General features: G+C 41.7%; 1 protein-coding gene across 2 annotated transcripts; it reads left to right on the forward strand.

Moving 5' to 3' along the window:
* Nucleotides 1–792: 792 nt before the first annotated feature.
* On the forward strand, nucleotides 793–18,084 carry CNIH4 (cornichon family AMPA receptor auxiliary protein 4). 2 transcript variants are annotated; one of them, XM_037510175.2, is made up of 5 exons: nucleotides 793–934; nucleotides 4,652–4,720; nucleotides 10,446–10,558; nucleotides 14,878–15,018; nucleotides 17,889–18,084. In XM_037510175.2, the coding sequence occupies exons 1-5, from the start codon at nucleotides 866–868 to the stop codon at nucleotides 17,914–17,916; spliced, it is 420 nt and encodes a 139-aa protein (XP_037366072.1). In that variant the 5' UTR covers nucleotides 793–865; the 3' UTR covers nucleotides 17,917–18,084. The 2 variants fall into 2 exon arrangements, with proteins under 2 accessions (XP_037366072.1, XP_037366073.1); XM_037510176.2 differs by lacking the exons at nucleotides 793–934; nucleotides 4,652–4,720 and adding an exon at nucleotides 1,314–1,458.
* Nucleotides 18,085–18,536: the final 452 nt, after the last annotated feature.

Raw genomic sequence — 18,536 nt, forward strand, 5'->3', positions numbered from 1 at the left:
CATATTCAGTTCTCAAAGATTTTAAGATCTAGAGTGGAGAGAAACATTGCTGTAACAAAAAGTAAGGCAGGTATTTTGAAATCTCTGGAGAAACTGAGATCAGGAAGGACATGTTTCTACCGCTAAGTCAGGAGTGTTGAGGTTAGAATTTGTACTTTGAGGTGAAAATCTTCCACTCCCAGGGCCTCCCCGGTGGCGCAGCGGTTGAGTGCTGGGTTCGAAGCTGCCCACAGCCTCTGCAGCGCCGGTTCGATCCCCGGCTGCTCCCCGCCCACCGGAGGAGGGTCCCACATGGCGCGCAGACCTCTCCTGCCGCCCGCTGCTCCCCTCAGCAGTGTACTTCGGTCCTTCTGCCTGCTCTGCTCCCCGCTCTGGCTCTGGTGAATTCTCTCACCCTCCCGCGCTTCTGACTGTACCCAGTGCATGTATAAATAAATAAAAATAAATCTTTAAAAAGAAAAGAAAATCTACCACTCCCAAATCAGGTTATCTAGTAGATCCAGTAGAGAAGCATAGAAAATTTCGCACATGGCAAAAAAATTCTGCTGGGTATCTAGTAGATTGCAAGCTTTCCATAAACACTCGTTGACTAATTGCTTGTTAGTTTCTGGAAATAATCAAATTTAGGGTAGAGGCGCGGCGCACACCTTTTTAGGTATTCATACTAGTGAACTACATTTCCCAGCGTGCATCAGCGTGATGGAGCCAGAGCTTTTTTTAGCTGGACTACAACTCCCGGCATGCCGCGCTTGAACGGCGCGGAGTCCCTACTCCGGCGGGTCGGTCAAAGGCCTAACCGGGCGGGGCGGGCCCCGGCGCTGGAGCCGGCTGGACCGCAGCGAGGCGGCTGTCGGGGCGGCGGAGGATGGAGGCGGTGGTGTTCGTGTTCTCGCTCCTCGACTGCTGCGTGCTCATCTTTCTCTCAGTGTACTTCGTATCCTTGCCGGGGCGCGCGGAAGCTGGCCGGGCCGCCCGAGGGACGGGGCTGCGGGCGGGCCCGGGCGGGACTGGGTGGGGACCGGGCAGGTGCGCGGGACAAGGCAGCCGGCGGCGGGCGCGGGGCCGGGGCGCTGGGCCGGCCGGGAGGAGCCCCCGCCGCCCGCCCACCAGCCTGCCCTGCCGGGCGTCGGCCCCCCTCCCCGGGGACCGAACGGGCCTTGTCCCGGAGCGCCGGACCCGGCCCGAGCGCCGCCGCTCCCTCCTACACGCCCGCGCCCGCCGCGGCAGCGTCCGGGCCTCCCTCGTGGGCCTCAGGGGGGAGGACCTGCGCGGCCTCCTCCCCGGGGTCCTGGAGACGTGGGTCGCGGCTTTTCTTGGCGAGGACCGGGTGGACCCCTCGGATGCCGGGGGGCCAGCGCCGTCGCCCGCGGATACTTAGGTGCTGAGGCGATTTGCTGCCCCATTTTCTGGGCGACTCCCCCGCGCCCGCCCCTTTGTTCTTGCGGGTGCTGGAACTTGGTAAGGACTTTCTCATTCAGCAGTTGACTCATTTCAAAAGCTCAAAGTACTTCCTTCACGATGCCATCTTGTGATGAGTAGTGGGGAGGATTTATCGAAAAAACCATCTGCAAAGGATTATTTTGGTTGCCCCTGGAGGTTGCAAATCTGTAAATTCAGTAGCTATACACGTGATTTAGTTTCCAGTCCTTTCTCCACTTTTTAAACTTTTCTGTCTGTGTTTAAATTGTCAGTGTTTTATTTGGCCACTCGTGTTACAGAATTGAAACTGTATATCCAAGGCCAATAAATGGTTGTGCAACTTAGCACACTAGTAGACGCGTGGGCTTTTTTTGAGGGAGCGTCTAAGCTTAGTTGTTGCCCAGTGTGTAATGCACACTCCGAAAATCTCTTCTTTCTTTGGAAGTTGCATGTGTCCCCTTATGACTGAATAAAACGTTTTGTTTGCTACAGGATAGTTGTACAGAGTGTAATTTTCGTTTGGCTTTATAATTTATTATGAAGAGGCAGCCTGTTGTAGTGGAAAGGCACAACATTTGGAATCCAGACTCCTTGCTTAGCTAGTTATTTGCTATGCACATTACATCACCTCCATCACTCAGTTTTTAAGTAGACTTAAAATGGGGGTTGTTCAATTACAAGATATATGTGTGTACAGTGAGAGTAGGTGTTAAGCACCTAGCACAGTGCCTGCCCTGTGGCCAATGTTGAATAAATATTGCTCTGCTTCCTCTTCCACGCCCATACCCAATTGAGCAGCAGTTTTTATTTTTAGAGTTACAAATTCATGGAATCTTCATTTTAAAAGATTATTCCAGGGTTTCTCTCTCCCCAACCTCCTTTTATTTTTAACACAATAGACATTTATTTTTCATACTCATGGATCTGCAGATGGACCAAGTGACTTTTCTTTAGTTTAGGTTTGGCCTGCATGTCTCACTTTTGGGCCTGAAAAGATCTATTCCCTTTACATGTCATGGAAAATCTTTTGCTTCAGTTTGCTACTACCCATTCTAATTTTGTTTTCAATCTTTATGAATTGTTAATTTTTTTTTAAGATTTATTTATTTATGCATACAACAACTGGGTGTAGGCCAGAGGTGTGCAGGGTGAGAGGATTCACCAGAGACAGAGTGGGGAGCAGAATAGGCAAGTCTACTGAAACACACTGCTGAGGGGAGCTGCAGCCAGGGTAAGACAGAACAGGTCTGCTGCTGCCACGTGGGTCAGTTTCCTAGTCAGGGATGGAACTCATGCTACAGTGGCTGGTGATAGCACTGAGACTTTAAGCCCTGCGCCACCAGGGAGGCCCTAATTGTAATTTTTAAGAACGATCTATCAAGGATAATTATTATTCATTGTAGAGCACATTTTCTAAAATGATCTTTTATGAAATCTCCATTTATATTTAGAACTGTTAATTTATAAAATCATTACAATAAAACCAGTCTGTATTTAGCAGTTTTTGCTTTAACTGGTGATTTCTCATGAGGGGAACCCTGATTTTTTTAGGTTTGGCAGCATTAATTGTCCAAATTTTGATAACCTAACACCTGCTGTGACTTAAGGAACTTTGCTGCTGCAAAATAGTTTTTGGAGTTTGAAAAACTATTCTTTATGACTTAAATGGCCTTGGCTTATATCAATTTATATACATCTATAGAAAAATGTTAGGTGTAATATATTGTGTTTTGGGTTAGTTGCACTAGCTTAATGTTAGAGCATTAAGGGGAGTGGGAAATGGTCAGGGTAGATATTCTGTAGGAATAGAGGGTATCCTGAACTCTGCACTGTGAGCAAACCCTGCAGAGAAGGAAAGGGGTAATTATTAAAAATCAAATATAGGCAATAGCAAAAGTATAGAGTCAGGTATGTTTGTGTCATTTCTGGGTGATGGGGTTAAGGAATATACGTGATTGGAAAGGTAGGATTAGATCAGATTTTGGAGGGTTTAGATATTAAGAAAGGGAAGACTTTCACTTTTATCCTATATGTTGTAGGGAGCTATTGAAAATTTCTTAACTTGAACAAAGTACTGTCTTAGGAATATGAATCTGCAGAATGGGTTGAAGACAATAAAGATTGGAAGGTAACAAACCATTAGCGAATAGGTTTGCCTGGATTTGAAATAGAGATCTAGTTGCAGGCAGGTGAGGGAGGAATTAATGTGATTGTTATTAGAAAGAGAAGATTGATAGAACTTGGTAGTGACTGATTATAAGAACCAGAAGGTAGAAATAACTCCATATTGTGAACCTGAGAAAATGATGCTTGTATCATTGACACAGTAAAACTAATTGAAGGGATAGCAATTTGTGGACAAAGTGAGAATTTCACTTTGGCTATGTTAAGTTGATAAGGAGAATATTCGTATGGAAATATTTAGAATTTAGTTGAGAACATTTATTTTTTTCTTGCTTTATTGTACATTTTCTAACATAAAAGTAGATAAGTATAAATTAGCCCCATGTTCCTGTCATTCATCTTCAGTGATTTTCAGCATTTTCTCATTTTTATTTCCAATTATTGGGGACTAGGGGTGGAGTGAAGCATTATAAAGTAAATCCCAGGCATTGTGTCATGCAGATGTACCTTAGCTTTTTATGTATCTGCCCCTCAGATACTTATTTGTGAATTTATATTTTGTATTAACCACCTTTTTTTTTTTTTTTGCCTAATTACAGTATAATATGTGTTTATTATGAAAAGTTAGGGAAATAGAGAAAAGTATTAAGGAAAAGAAATCATCTGTAATCCAACTTTCGATAACAACCATTCTAACATATATGTAATTCTGTATCCTGTTTTCTTTTTTCATATCTTCAAAACTTTTCATGGATATATCATAAACAGTATTTTTCCAGTATTGGGAAATCATATTTTTTAACATTTAAGTAGTTTTTATAGGTCTTCATTTCCTGTATAGCTACTGTGTGATATATGAAGAACTCACACTTAAGTTCCGGTATGGATGAAATTAGAACTGAAAATAATAAAAGGATTAGTTGGTGAAAAATCATTTGTTGAAGAAACAAATGAGAAAACTGAGTTGTCTGAAGAGCAAAATTTAAGGAGATAACTAAATTTTTTTTTCAAGTCAAATCTAATTTTGTCATGCAACTGGGATTTCTTTCTGAAACGTAAAAACAATTGTTACCAAAGAAGTCTAATAATTCCTTATCTTGATCATCAGATAATTACACTGTCTGATTTAGAATGTGATTACATTAATGCTAGATCTTGTTGCTCGAAATTAAACAAGGTAAGACATTTCTTTGCTCATTTTGTGGTATTGAAGTCAGTTCTCCATTTTCTGTATTAGAGATTATTATAGATAATCCGCATATATATCTTTTATTTTAGAGTGCATGTTGTTTCATATTCATAGGAATGTTGGTAAAACTACTGTGTTTTGCATTATTTTAGCTCATGAAACTATATTAGAAGACCTAACATAAAATTTTGTTTCTTTCTCTGCTTCTTTGTCCCTCATGGACATTATTACTCAAATTAGGCAGAAGTTCTTTATGAGAGTAATTGTTTTTGTTTTTTTGTGTCCAAACCCCCTCCTCTTGCTTATGGAAAAAAAAAAAGCTGTCTGTCTTTTGTTGAATGAAAGAAGACCTTTTTTTTTTTAATGGCTTGCTGAGAAATGGAATTAATCAGTTGGCTTGTTTCAAAGCCATTTTTCTTAGTATAGAGTCAGAACTTACATTGGTAAGGATACTCTAAATTGCAAAACTTGTGTAGCTATGGGGAAACCAGTTGGTCTTGATTCATTTATGAGATGAACAGACAGAACAGCTTTCTGGATTAAAGTTCATATAAAAACACAATGCAGAGAGGTGTTTGGCTTGACCTAAAATTGATTCCCATGTGTCTTTTCACATGTTTATTTTACTTACCTTTCTCTGGATGGTAAGGGTTTAAATTAAATTAAAATTTAATAAAATCTAGTAAAATATATGTTCCTCCTAATCTTTAGAAAAATGATATACATATATATTTTTTAGATGAAATTTATTTTTTATCATTTCTTGCTTCTCAGTATTAGGTGGATATTTAATGGGTTTTCTTTTATAATCTAACTATAAAGAAAGGATCACTGATTTTTCTACTGAGAAAGTTACTCCGATGTGATGTTAAGTAAAAATTTTAATGTTAATTTTTACTTTTCTACAAGTATAACTTGCATACAACGTAAGACAAAGATACTATAAAACTTAAAAGTGAGGGCCTCCCCGGTGGCGCAGCGGTTGAGCGCTGGGTTGCGAAGCTGCCCGCGGCCTCTGCGGCGCCGGTTCGATCCCCGGCTGCTCCCCGGCCACCGGCGGAGGATCCCACATGGCGCGCAGACCTCTCCTGCCGCCCGCTGCTCCCCTCAGCAGTGTACTTCGGTCCTTCTGCCTGCTCTGCTCCCCGCTCTGGCTCTGGTGAATTCTCTCACCCTCCTGCGCTTCTGACTGTACCCAGTGCATGTATAAACAAAAAAACAAACAAACAAACAAAATAAATAAATAAAACATGCCTCTATAAAAAAAAAAAAAAAAAACTTAAAAGTGAAAAACAGGGCCTCCCTGGTGGCGCAGCAGTTGAGGGCCGGGTTGCGAAGCTGCCCGCAGCCTCTGCAGCACTGGTTTGATCCCCGGCTGCTCCCCGGCCACCGGAGGAGGGTCCCACTTGGACCGCAGACCTCTTCTGCCGCATGCTGCTCCCCTCAGCAGTGTACTTCGGTCCTTCTGCCTGCTCTGCTCCCCGCTCTGGCTCTGGTGAATTTTCTCACCCTCCCGTGCTTCTGACTGTACCCAGTGCTTGTATAAATAAATAAATAAATAAATCTTAAAAACAAAAACAAACAAAAAAAATTATTAAAAAAAAAAAAGTGAAAAACAGCAGTCTTTCCCTGATCTATTGAATTCCTTTTTTTTTTTTTTTTAAAGAGGCACGTATTTTATTCATTTATTTATTTATTTATTTATTTGTTTGTTTTTGTTTATACATGCACTGGGTACAGTCAGAAGCACGGGAGGGTGAGAGAATTCACCAGAGCCAGAGCGGGGAGCAGAGCAGGCAGAAGGACCAAAGTACACTGCTGAGGGGAGCAGCGGGCGGCAGGAGAGGTCTGCGCGCCATGTGGGACCCTCCTCCGGTGGCCGGGGAGCAGCCGGGGATCGAACTGGCGCCGCAGAGGCCGTGGGCAGCTTCGCAAGCCAGCGCTCAACCGCTGCGCCACCGGGGAGGCCCAGATCTATTGAATTCCTATCTTGCTACTTAGAGACAACTGATTTCAACACTTGAGCTGTCAGTTTGTTTTGGTATTTATGTCCCTTTTTTTTAATATATACTTGTCCTACTATTTCTTGACCTATCAATTTAAAATATTATTTATTATTTATTGACTTTTGAGTTGATATGATAGAGTCAATTCTTAGGTACCTCCTTCCCTAAACATCTCTCTTATCATCTATTTTTCTTTTTTGGATTAATTTGATATTCAGTGTTTACATCATTATGATGTATTGTTACATTACAATACGACAACTTTTTTTTAAATTGCTGAGCCTCATAGCAGTATCATATTTTTCTTTGTTTTTTCTGGATAGCTTTGTCTTTCTTGGTGTTAATAACTGCCTCGTTTCTTTATTTCCTTAGTTTTCTAGGTACTTGTTACAAAGATGTTTCAGATACATCTTTAAAGCCCTTCAGTACTATTTTCTTTTCTTTTTATTTATGCATACAAGAGCTGGGGTACAGGCCAGAGATGCGGGAGGGTGAGAGGATTCACCAGAGATAGAGCGGGAAACAGAGCAGGTGGATTGACTGAAATACACAGGTAAGGGGAGCAGCAGGTGAGACAGGAGAGGTCTGCTGTGCCATGTGGGTTGCTTCCTGGCCGGCTGGAAATGGAACTCGTATTGCAGAGGCTGCGGATTGCTTTGTAGTGTGGTGCTTAACCCCTTGCTCCACCAGGGAGGTCCCTCAGTACTATTTTCTACATGTTCAAACATTAATATAATCTATCAGTTTTTTCCAGTTGACATTTCTGCTTGAGACCACTAGCATATTTCTGTACTCTCGACTGAGTGCTCTCTAGTATTATTTCATAATTTCTGTCCTGAGACTCCTGTTGTAGATCCCCTGATTCTTGGAACTCATTTGTTCTTTTTTCTTGACTTACTATTTCATTTTGCTGGAGTAGTTTCTTGATGTGTGGTACATGAGAATTCCATTTTGAGGCCTTACATATTTGAAAACATCTTATCCTTATCCTTGATTGTTTCTTTGTGTATGGACATCTAGGTTGGAAAAGATTTTTATTTCAGAATTTTCAAGACATTACTCAGTGGTCCTCTAACTTGTAGTTAGAGGACTTGTAGTGTTTTTCAGGTTTGGAAGTATGATACCATTTTGATATCTTCCCATTTATTTGATCTCTGTTTATTTTTTCTCATCTTCTCTGGTATAGAACCTTTTCTTTATCTTTGGTGTTTTGGTTTACCTTTGTGGATCTTCATTTAGGCCATTTTTAGTCATTGTTTTGATGTCTAATAGACTGTTTCAATCTGGGAAGCTTTCTTGTGTTCTTTCTTGGATAATGTCTTCTTTTTCCCCTGTCTTTTACTTCCATTCACTGGATAATACATCTATTGTATTGACCTGCCAATTCTTCTGTTTTCTTATTTTTATTCCTTCGGGTTTTCTTCTACCTTTGCTGTTTTAAGATTTTCCCTGCTTTATCTTCTGGATTTTCTAATGTATCTATATCAGTTATGTTAAAATTTTAATTTCTGGGAGTTTTTGTTCTCAGTTCATGTTTAACTTTTAGTGCTCTGAGAATATTAATTATAGTAGTTTTGAAATTTTCTTCTGCTTCTTATATATTTTTCCTCCAAATTTCTTTCCCTTTTCGCTCCCCCCCTTCCACATTTGAGGCTTTCCTCACTTTCTGAATCATGGCTGGCTGTTCATAGTTAAGGGAAAAGCTCAGTGGGTGTGGTCCAGACTGTTGACTGACTGGTAGGTAACAATATATTTCATTGTAGTTTGAAATTTATCTCTACTTTTGTTGGGGTACCTAAAATGGCAGTTTTGTGTAGGTGTTTCTCTTGTGCCATTATGTTTCTATAGAGAAGAGTGATCTAAACTCCTGTCTGGGGGATTTAAGCTTCATAGCGTATCTGAGAACAAGTTAGAGGAAAAACACATCTTTAAGGAGGGAAAAGAAAGAAAACAGATCATTGTGTAAACCATACACAATAGGGTTAAGTAGTGCTTCTGGAAACTTGTTTTAGGTTTGTGTCTGTGTGAAATAAAGTGACTGCAGCCACAGTAAGAAACCCAGTTCGAGGGGCCTCCCTGGTGGCGCAGCGGTTGAGCACTGGGCTGCGAAGCTGCCCAGCTGCCCGCAGCCTCTGCAGTGCCGGTTCGATTCCCGGCCACCGACGAGGGTCCCATGTGTGCGCGCAGACCTCTCCTGCCGTGCCCGCTGCTCCCCTCAGCAGTGTACTTTGTCAGTCTGCCTGTTCTGCTCCCCGCTCTGGCTCATCCTCCCGTAATTCTGACTGTACCCAGTGCTTGTATAAATAAATAAATCTTTAAAAAAAAAAAAAGAAAGAAAACCAGTTTCAGAGCTACAACAGTAGGGATCCAATGGCTTGGAGAGTATTAATAGTAACACTGGCTAACTTTTATTGAGAACTTATATTGCACATGACTTACATTTGTTCTTTCTTTTTTTTTAAAGATTTATTTTTTTCATTTATGCATACAAGAACTGGGGTAATGACCAGAGGTGGAAGGTGTATGGGGGGGTGTGTGTAAGAGAGAGAATTTATCAGAGACATAGTGGGGAGCAGAACAGGTGGATTGACTGAAATACACTGCTGAGGGGAGCAGCGGGTGAGTTAGGAGAGATCTGCTGCGCCATATGGGTTAGCTCCCTGGCTGGGGGTTGAACTTGTGCTGCAGTGGCTGCTGATAGCTTGATAATGCTGAGACTTCACCCTTTGCACCGCCAGGGAGGCTTCTTAATATTTATTTTTGTGTGTAGAAGAACTGGGCTGTAGGCCAGAGGTGCAAATTATGCTTCAGACCCAGAAAATCCATTTTCTTTATTTTCAAAGCAGTATCTAAAATCCCACTGCAAGAGGCCTGAGGCCTGTTTATCTAGTTTTGTGCTATATTGCTCTGCCACTAAGTATATGTGTGATCATAGGCAAGTTAATTACCCTCTCTGAGTTTGGTTTTCCTTGTTTTTGCAAGTGGGGAATACCAGCTCCTGGCTCCATAAATATTAACTATTAACTTTCATTAAAAGAAGAATCTCTTTATAGGAGAAGACTACAATTGGTGACTTGAGAACCAGCCATAATAGCTGTTGATGCAATAGAATGAGAATATTGCACATTACTCCCTCTTAAAGAGAACAGATAAGGGCATTGGGTGCCATAAAGCCAATAGGTTGGGATTCTTATCCTGGTTCATTATGTTTGTTTAACTTTGAACTGTTACTGTAAGCTATTAAAGTACTTTGGGGGAGGGTACAGTTGAATGCATACTGTTTCCCACAGAATTCTGGTATTGGAAAATGTTTTAGATTGATAGTCTAATGTGAAGGGCAGCATATAAGTAGATATAAACCATCCCAAATTAAAGTAAGAGAGTTTAGCACAGGTAGAATAAGAGTAAATAATAAGTCTATTTTTTCCCTAATTACCATTGAGACTTGCTTGGTGAATGAATCTGGACCTTTGCTTAGGATAAAATGTAATTGAAATTAAAGTGCTTTATTTTTAAGCTGTGCCCTGATGTATTTGCATGGTGTGAACAGTTACACCAGTATGCAAATCTGGGACATCTATGTCTAAAAATAATTTTGAAGCACTAGTAGGTAAATTCCCTGTGTATTCATTGATTTACCTTCAAATAACATGTAATTCAGGAAGAACACAGCAGTGAAGTATAATAACTATGTTCTTCCCTTGCAGTGGGTAATTCCAGAGTTAATTGGTCATACCATTGTTACTGTATTAATGCTCATTTCATTGCACTGGTTCATCTTCCTTCTCAACTTGCCTGTTGCCACTTGGAATATTTATCGGTGAGTATGGCTAGCTTACTGTTTTATGCTAGGGCAATTTATCTTTTTTTTTTTTTTTTTTTAAAGATTTATTTATTTATTTATACAAGCACTGGGTACAGTCAGAAGTGCGGGAGGGTGAGAGAATTCACCAGAGCCAGAGCAGGGAACAGAGCAGGCAGAAGGACCGAAGTACACTGCTGAGGGGAGCAGCGGGCGGCAGGAGAGGTCTGCGCGCCATGTGGGACCCTCCTCCGGTGGCCGGGGAGCAGCTGGGGATCGAACTGGCGCTGCAGAGGCTTCAGGCAGCTTGGCAACCCAGCGCTCAACCGCTGCGCCACCGGGGAGGCCCTCTTTTTTTTTTTTTTTTTTTTTTTTTAAAGATTTATTTATGCATACAAGAGCTGGGGTACAGGCCAGAGTTGTGGGGGGTGAGGATTCACCAGACACAGAGTGGAATACAGAGCAGGCAGATTGACAGAAATACACTGCTGAGGGGAGCAGCAGGTAAGTCAAGAGAGGTCTGCTCTGCCTTGTGGCCAGCTCCCTGGCTGGGGATCGAACTCATGCTGCAGAGGCTGTGCATAGCTTCATAGGTTGCGTCTTAAACCCTTGCCCCACCAGGGAAGCCCCCCATCTTAATTTTTTAAAGATTTATTTTTATGCATACAAGAACTGGGGTGTAGGCCAGAGGTACAAGGGGTGAGAGGATTCACCAGAGACAGAGTGGGGAGTAGAAAAGGTAGATACTGCTGAGGGGAGCAATGGGTAACATAGGAGAGGTCTGCTGCACCATATGTGGGTTAGCTCCCTGGCTGGGGATCGAACACAGGCCTTGGGGGTGATAACATTGAGACTTAACCTGCTAGGGCAATTTAAAGAAAATATTGTTTTAATAGCCTTTTCTTCTACAATAAAATGTATGCCAGTCACAAGTGACAACAGAATGCTTCATTAAAGCAGCATAAATTCTTGTTTACTTTGTTATACTAGGCAAGTAGCAATTTGCATGGCTCAGCCTACATAAAAACACTTAAAAACTGTAATGTTGGGCTTCCCCGGTGGCACAGCAGTTGAGTGCTGGGCTGCGAAGCTGCCCGCAGCCTCTGCAGCACTGGTTCGATCCCCGGCCGCCGCTGAGGGTCCCACATGGTGCGCAGATCTCTCCTGCTGCGCTCGCTGCTCCCCTCAGCAGTGTACTTCGTCAGTCTGCCTGTTCTGCTTTCCACTCTGGCTCTGGTGAATTTTCTCACCCTCCCACACTTCTGACTGAACCCAGTGCTTGTATAAATAAATAAATAAATCTTTAAAAAAAAAAAACCAAAAACTGTAATGTTTTAAATTTTTTTGAGGTATAATTTGACACACAGCATTATTTAATTTCCAAAAATATGTAATCGTTGTGATGTCTAAAGATGTGGGTGGGACATGTTTATTTCATTGTCTTAAATATCCTTTTCCTTTAAGAATTATCAAAAACTTGAGAATGTAAGATACCTGTTACTTATGTCTATAGTTTTTTTTTTTTTTTTTAAGATTTATTTATGCATACAAGAACTGGGGTGTAGGACAGAGGTGTGGGGGGTGAGAGGATTCACCAGAGAGGGGAGCAGCAGGGTGAGGGGTGAGGGGAGCAGCAGGCAAGTCAGGAGAGATCTGCTGTGCCATGTGGGTAGCTCCCTGGCTGGGGCTTGAACATGTGCTGTAGTGGCTGCGGATAGCCTCGTAGTGCTGTGTCTTAACTGTTTTCACCACCAGGATGGCCCCATTTCTGTAGTATCTATTTATTTATTTATTTATTTATTTATTTATTTATTCATACATACATACATACATACAAGCACTGGGTATAGTCAGAAACGTGGGAGGGTGAGAGAATTCACCAGAGCCAGAGCGGGGAGCAGAGCAGGCAGAAGGACCGAAGCACACTGCTGAGGGGAGCAGCGGGCGGCAGGAGAGGTCTGCACTCCATGTGGGACCCTTCTCCGGTGGCCGGGGAGCAGCCGGGGCTCAAACCAGCGTTGCAGAGGCTGCGGGCAGCTTCACAGCCCAGCGCTCAACTGCTGCACCACCAGGGGAGGCCCCATGTCTGTAGTTTTTAATTAGTGTATACGTGGAATGTGCCAAAAAATTTTCATTTTGAAGCCTGCATATTAGGTAACATCGAATTTTTGACTTAATAAATTTTGGAAGTTTGTTTAAACATAGCTCAATGAAAACACTAATTGTATATAATTTTATAGTTTGGCTATTAAACATTGCATATTTTCTTGTAAAGAACTGTGGAATATGGACCTCCCTGGTGGTGCAAGGGGTTAAGACGCAGCCTATGAAGCCAGTCAGGGAGATACCCACATGGCACAGCAGACCTCTCCTGTCTTGCCCGCTGCTCCCCTCAGCAGTGTATTTCACTCAGTCAGTCTGCCTGTTCTGTTCCCCACTCTGTCTCTGGTGAATCCTCTCAACCCCCGCACTCTGGCCTGTACCCCAGCTCTTGTATGCATACATAAATAAATCTTTAAAAAAAAAAAAACCCAAAATATGCTAGTTGAAAAAATCTGACTAAGGCAGAGTAGGATAGTTACCAGAGGACAAATGAGGACACTAAAATTAGAAGGAGATGGATTGCTACTGGAACAGTTTCAAGTAGACAGTGGTAGTGATGTCTTGAGCAGCACCTATGAGATGGGTCGGGTTTTCAGAGAAGAGCAGGGAAAGAATTTGCTGAAGTGTGGAGGATGAGGGGAGTGAAAGGGGCCCGGAGTAAACTTGCACATCGTGCTTCCCAAATAATTAGATTGAAATCATCCAGATGAGGGTAGTAATAGACACAGCTAGAGATCACATTCACAGTCTTCAAATTTGGTCTAAAGAGTTTATAAATATGAGTAGAGTATATTTTTAGTATATTTATAGATTTAAAAAACCAATACCACAATCTATTTAGTACACTTCCATCACCCCAAAAGAAGCTCTGTATCCATTAGCACTCACTCCTACTCCCTCCCCATCCCCAACCCTCAGTACCAGTGGTCTGTTTTCTGTCTCTATACAATTACTTATTCTGGGGCATCCCTGGTGGCGCAAGGGGTTAAGTTGCAGTCTATGAAGCTGTCTGCAGCCTCTGCAGCATGAGTTTGATTCCTGGCCAGGGGATCGAACATGGCTTAGCAGACCTCTCCTGACTTGCTTACTGCTCCCCTCAGCAGTGTATTTCAGTAGATCTGCATGTTCTGCTCCCCGCCCTGTCTCTGGTGAATCCTCTCACCCCTCCACACCTCTGGCCCATACCCCAGTTCTTATATGCATAAATAATCTTTAAAAAGAATTACCTATTCTGGACAGATATATTTTATATATTTTATATGTGCTCTTTCATGACTGGCTTTTCACTTACCATATTTTCAAGTTTCATTTTTGTTGTGGTATCTATCAGTACTTCATTCTTTTTTATTGCTGGATAATTTTCCAATGTATGGATATACTTTTGTTTATTCATTTGTAGTTGATGAACATTTGAGTTGTTTCCACTTTTTGGTTCTTGCTGTGATTCTCTCATGAACATTCATGTGCAAGTTTTTGTTCGGGTGTATTTTTTTATTTCTCCTAAGAGTGGAAAGTTAACTTTATTTAACCTTTAGAGGAACTATTGGAGTATACAAAAGCAGCTACATATTTAATATTCCTGCCAATCGTGCGTGAGGGTTCCGGGTTTTTTAAATGAAAATGTTTCAAAGAATTTAATAAAATTGCTTTGGCTTTGCAGACCCCTTCACTTGTGTCAAGTGGGAATGAGGCTGTAGGTCTGACCAATTCAGTAGTGGTTGTTTTTTTAAGATTTGTTTATTTATGCATATAAAAGCTGGTACAGGCCAGAGATGTGGGGGGTGAGAGGATTCACCAGAGACAGAGTGTGGAACAGAACAGGCAGATTGGCTGAAGTACACTGCTGAGGGGAACAGCGGGCGAGACAGGAGAGGTCTGCTGTGCCATGTGGGTTGCTCCCTGGCCGGCCGGGAATCAAACTCATGCTGCAGAGGCTGCGGATTGCTTCATAGTGCTGTGCTTAACCCCTTGCGCCACCAGGGAGGCCCCAATTCAGTAGTTTTCTGTAGAGGATGGGTAAAAGGGGGGTCTCTGCCCGAAATATCCTTTAGAATGTTACTGTGTATGTTTCAGAGGGTAGAAAATTACGCCAAAAATTAGCAGTACTGTATTTTTCAAAGGAAAACTAAGTAGTAGCCCATGCCATCCTCACAATACTGTCCATATTTGATCTGAATATTTATGCTGATGATTTGATTTTCCTTCTAATATGTGTACATCCTTTAATTTATCAGGTTCATCATGGTGCCTAGTGGTAACATGGGAGTGTTTGATCCAACAGAAATACATAATCGAGGGCAGCTAAAGTCACACATGAAAGAAGCCATGATCAAGCTTGGTTTCCATTTGCTTTGTTTTTTCATGTATCTTTATAGGTGAGTATATAGTCCTTGTGACGTATTCAGGATGTCATGTCTCCTTTTAATGTGGTGTATAGGATTTTGCATTGACATTGCAGAACATTTGGGGTTTAAAACTTTCTTGTGACTGTGGAAAATTTTTTTTTTTTGTGGGACCCTCGCCGGTGGCTGGGGATCGAACTGGCACTGCAGCTCACAACCCAGCGCTCAACCGCTGCGCCACCAGGGGAGGCCCTGGAAATTTTTTTATGTATGCAATTGTATCACCATCCTGTCTGACCTATAATAGTTACATTGTGGTATTAGTTATTCTTCAGCTGTTGAGGTTATGAGCATGCTTAAAGCTGTCTTTGCTATTCTTTTCCTGCCCTAATATCCACCTGTGAGGTCTCACTGCTTATTATAGGCATTAATACATGTACCTCAAACACTGAACCACTCATGGGTCTCCAGGGCATCAGACCACTGGCAGCAGCTCTCAATAGCTTCCATCCAACATGGGCTGATCTTTTCTGGAAGTAAGGAATTTAGGTGTGATGCCTATTCTCCAGCATCCTAAGTATCTGTTGGTAAAATTATATTGGTCTTCCAGTTACAACAAGTAAGAATTAATTTGAAGGAAGCTGTCAGACACTGGAAGCCTTGTGTAGTTTTGCTTCAAATTTAAATTTATTACCTTATGTTGTAAAGATGAACATGCCTCCTTTTCCATTACCTATGAAAGGGCCATAGAATAGAGCCAGAAAGAAGAAAAAATATTGTCATGTAGGTATGTCTTCATCCTCTCCATCCCTCCAGCTTTCATGCTGTTGGAAAGCAAACTAGAGTGGACAATCCCTGGATCTCAATAACTGGAACTTTCTTTTTTCTTAAATTTCCTTTTTTTTTTTTTTTTTTTTTAATTTGTGTCTTTTGCCATATCTTTTTTCATTTTTATTTTTATTTTTTGCATAGAAGAACTGGGGTATAAGTCAGAGGTACAGTGGGTGAGAGGATTCACCAGAGACAAAGTGGGCGGCAGAACAGGAGGATTTACTGAAATACACTGCAGAGGGGAGCAGTGGGTGAGACAGTAGAGGTCTGCTGCACCATGTGGGTTAGCTGGTCAGGCTGTAGTGGTGATAACACTGAGACTGAACTAGGCCACCACAGAGGCCCCCTAACTGGAAATAAAATTGGAAAAATTCCCATCTGTCTAGAGATTGGTGGAATCTGTGCCTTTGGCATTGCGGTTAGGTGCTAGCCTTAGTGGAATCTGGATTCTACCACTTACTGTGCACCTGGGGCAAGTTTTTTAACTTCTCTGTGCCATAATTTCTTCATTTGAGAATGGAATAGTAATAGTACCTACCTCATGGGATGGTGATGTGAAATAAGGGAGATAATGCATGTAAGGCACTTGAGTTTGTGCTACTTATAGTAAACTAAAAAATCTTACAAAAATATTAGCTATTATCATTAATTTGTGCTGTACACAGAGTACTTAGTATTGTTAAATTTAGACAACTAATCACTTTTACTGTGGTCTAATATCAGTTATACCATTAGTCATTGTAAGGCTGTTTCTGTGTATTTTAGTTATTGAGCTCAATAGAGGAAGGCTGATTCTAGCAAAAGGAATTTATAGTTTTGTTACTATTGTTAGCTGTGGAAGTTTATTAATAGAGTATTTATTGAGTGACTGCTGTGTGTCAGAAACTATGTAAGGCATTGCAGACGACACAAAGGAACAGCACAAAATTCCTGTGTAAAGCTGGGAGTCTGATAATTGCAGTACTTAGTTATTATCCTGGATTATGAAAGTGATGCCTGGATTCTCTTGCCATCTTGGTGGAGCCCACAGTTCAATGGAGGAGACCAGCATGTAAAATGAAGCAAGCAGGGAGATGGCAAACTGTGGAAGGTGACAAACTGCTTTGGGTCAGGAGACTGGCTTCCCAAAGAAGGTGCTTTAAAGCCAGGGTGAAGCCCGAGTAGAAATTTACTAGGATGAGCTGGGAGGAATGGGAAAGAGGGGTTTTAGGCATATACACAGCATATGCAAAGAGAATTAAAGTTTTTTTATGGGCATGGCATTTTTTTTTTTTTTTAAAGATTAATCCATTTATTCATACAAGAACTGGGGTACAGGCCAGAGGTGCAGGGAGTGAGAGGATCCACCAGAGACAGAGTGGGGAGCAGAACAGGCAGGCTGCGTGAAATACGCTGCTGAGGAGAGCAGTGAGCAAGACAGGAGAGGTCTGCTTCGCCATGCGGGTCAGCTCCCTGGCTGGCTGGGGATTGAATTCGTGCTGCAGAAGCCACAAACAGCTTCACAGTGCTGTGCTTAACCCATTACGCCACCAGGGAGGCCCCCTGTTTTTTATTTTTTTAATTTATGCATACAAGAACTGGGGTGTAGGCCAGAGATACAGGGGGGTGAAAGATTCACCAGAGACAGAGTGGGACACAGAACAGGCAGATTGACAGAAATACACTGCTGAGGAGAGCAGCAGGCAAGGCAGGAGAGGTCTGCTGCGCCATGTGGGTCAGCTCCCTGGCTGGGGATTGAACTCGTGCTGCAGTGACTGCTGGTAGCTTATTCTTGCTGACTTTAACCCCTGGGCCACCAGGGAGGCCCCTGGCATGTTTTTTTCTAAACTGTAGCCTAACACTAGTTTTAGGTGATATTCTTTGTCCCCTCCCATACCCCAGTCACTTTATTTTAGAGAAAAAATTAGGGCATTGAGAGACTAATGTGGATATTCTTTCCTTTAGGTTTAAATGATTGTCTTTTACTCAAATGAGTTCTTTATTAAACCTTTGGGATACAAGTCTCTGGACAGACTAGACATTAGTAACATTCCTAAGAAAATATTAATAACATTAATTTCTTCTCTCCACAGTATGATTTTAGCTTTGATAAATGACTGACGCTGGAGAAGCCGTGGTTGATGTCAGCCTACACTACAGTGCACAGTTGAGGAGCCAGAGAACTACTAAATCATCCTTAGAACCGTGACCATAGCAGTATATTTTCCTCTTTGAACAAAAAGTATTTTTGCTGTATTTTTACCATATAAAGTATTTAAAAAACATGAATTGAGTTTTTGTAGATTTCTGGTTCTCAGCTTTACCTTGAACCCCAACATGTGCAAGTGTTTTTCATCATCTATATTTGAAGATATTTGTATGTAGGAACAGGCCTGCCATTCCAGTTTTGCATGCCAAAAAATAAAGGACACACTTCAAAGGGAAATTTTAATAGACGAGCATAGCTACTCTCCAAGCCTACTGAAAAGCCAGAATACAAAATAAGGCTGTTAATCTGGACAAAAGAAGAAAGTAAATTACTCTTTTGCCTATTTTGTGGCAGCTTCATATATTTAATATAGTTTAATGATTTATGGGACAGTAGTTAAAAGTCTTCTAATAAGAAAGTTAACAAAAATGACATTTCAAAAAAATAGATATTTCTTTGCAGAATTTGTGAAACCATATTTGCCATTTGCCCAGACACAGTAAAATTTGAATTGCTTGTAGAAAGGAAAATA

Source organism: Talpa occidentalis, unplaced genomic scaffold (assembly GCF_014898055.3).
Source record: "Talpa occidentalis isolate TD23 unplaced genomic scaffold, MPIMG_talOcc4v2.1 talOcc4.14, whole genome shotgun sequence".
NCBI lineage: Eukaryota > Metazoa > Chordata > Mammalia > Eulipotyphla > Talpidae > Talpa > Talpa occidentalis.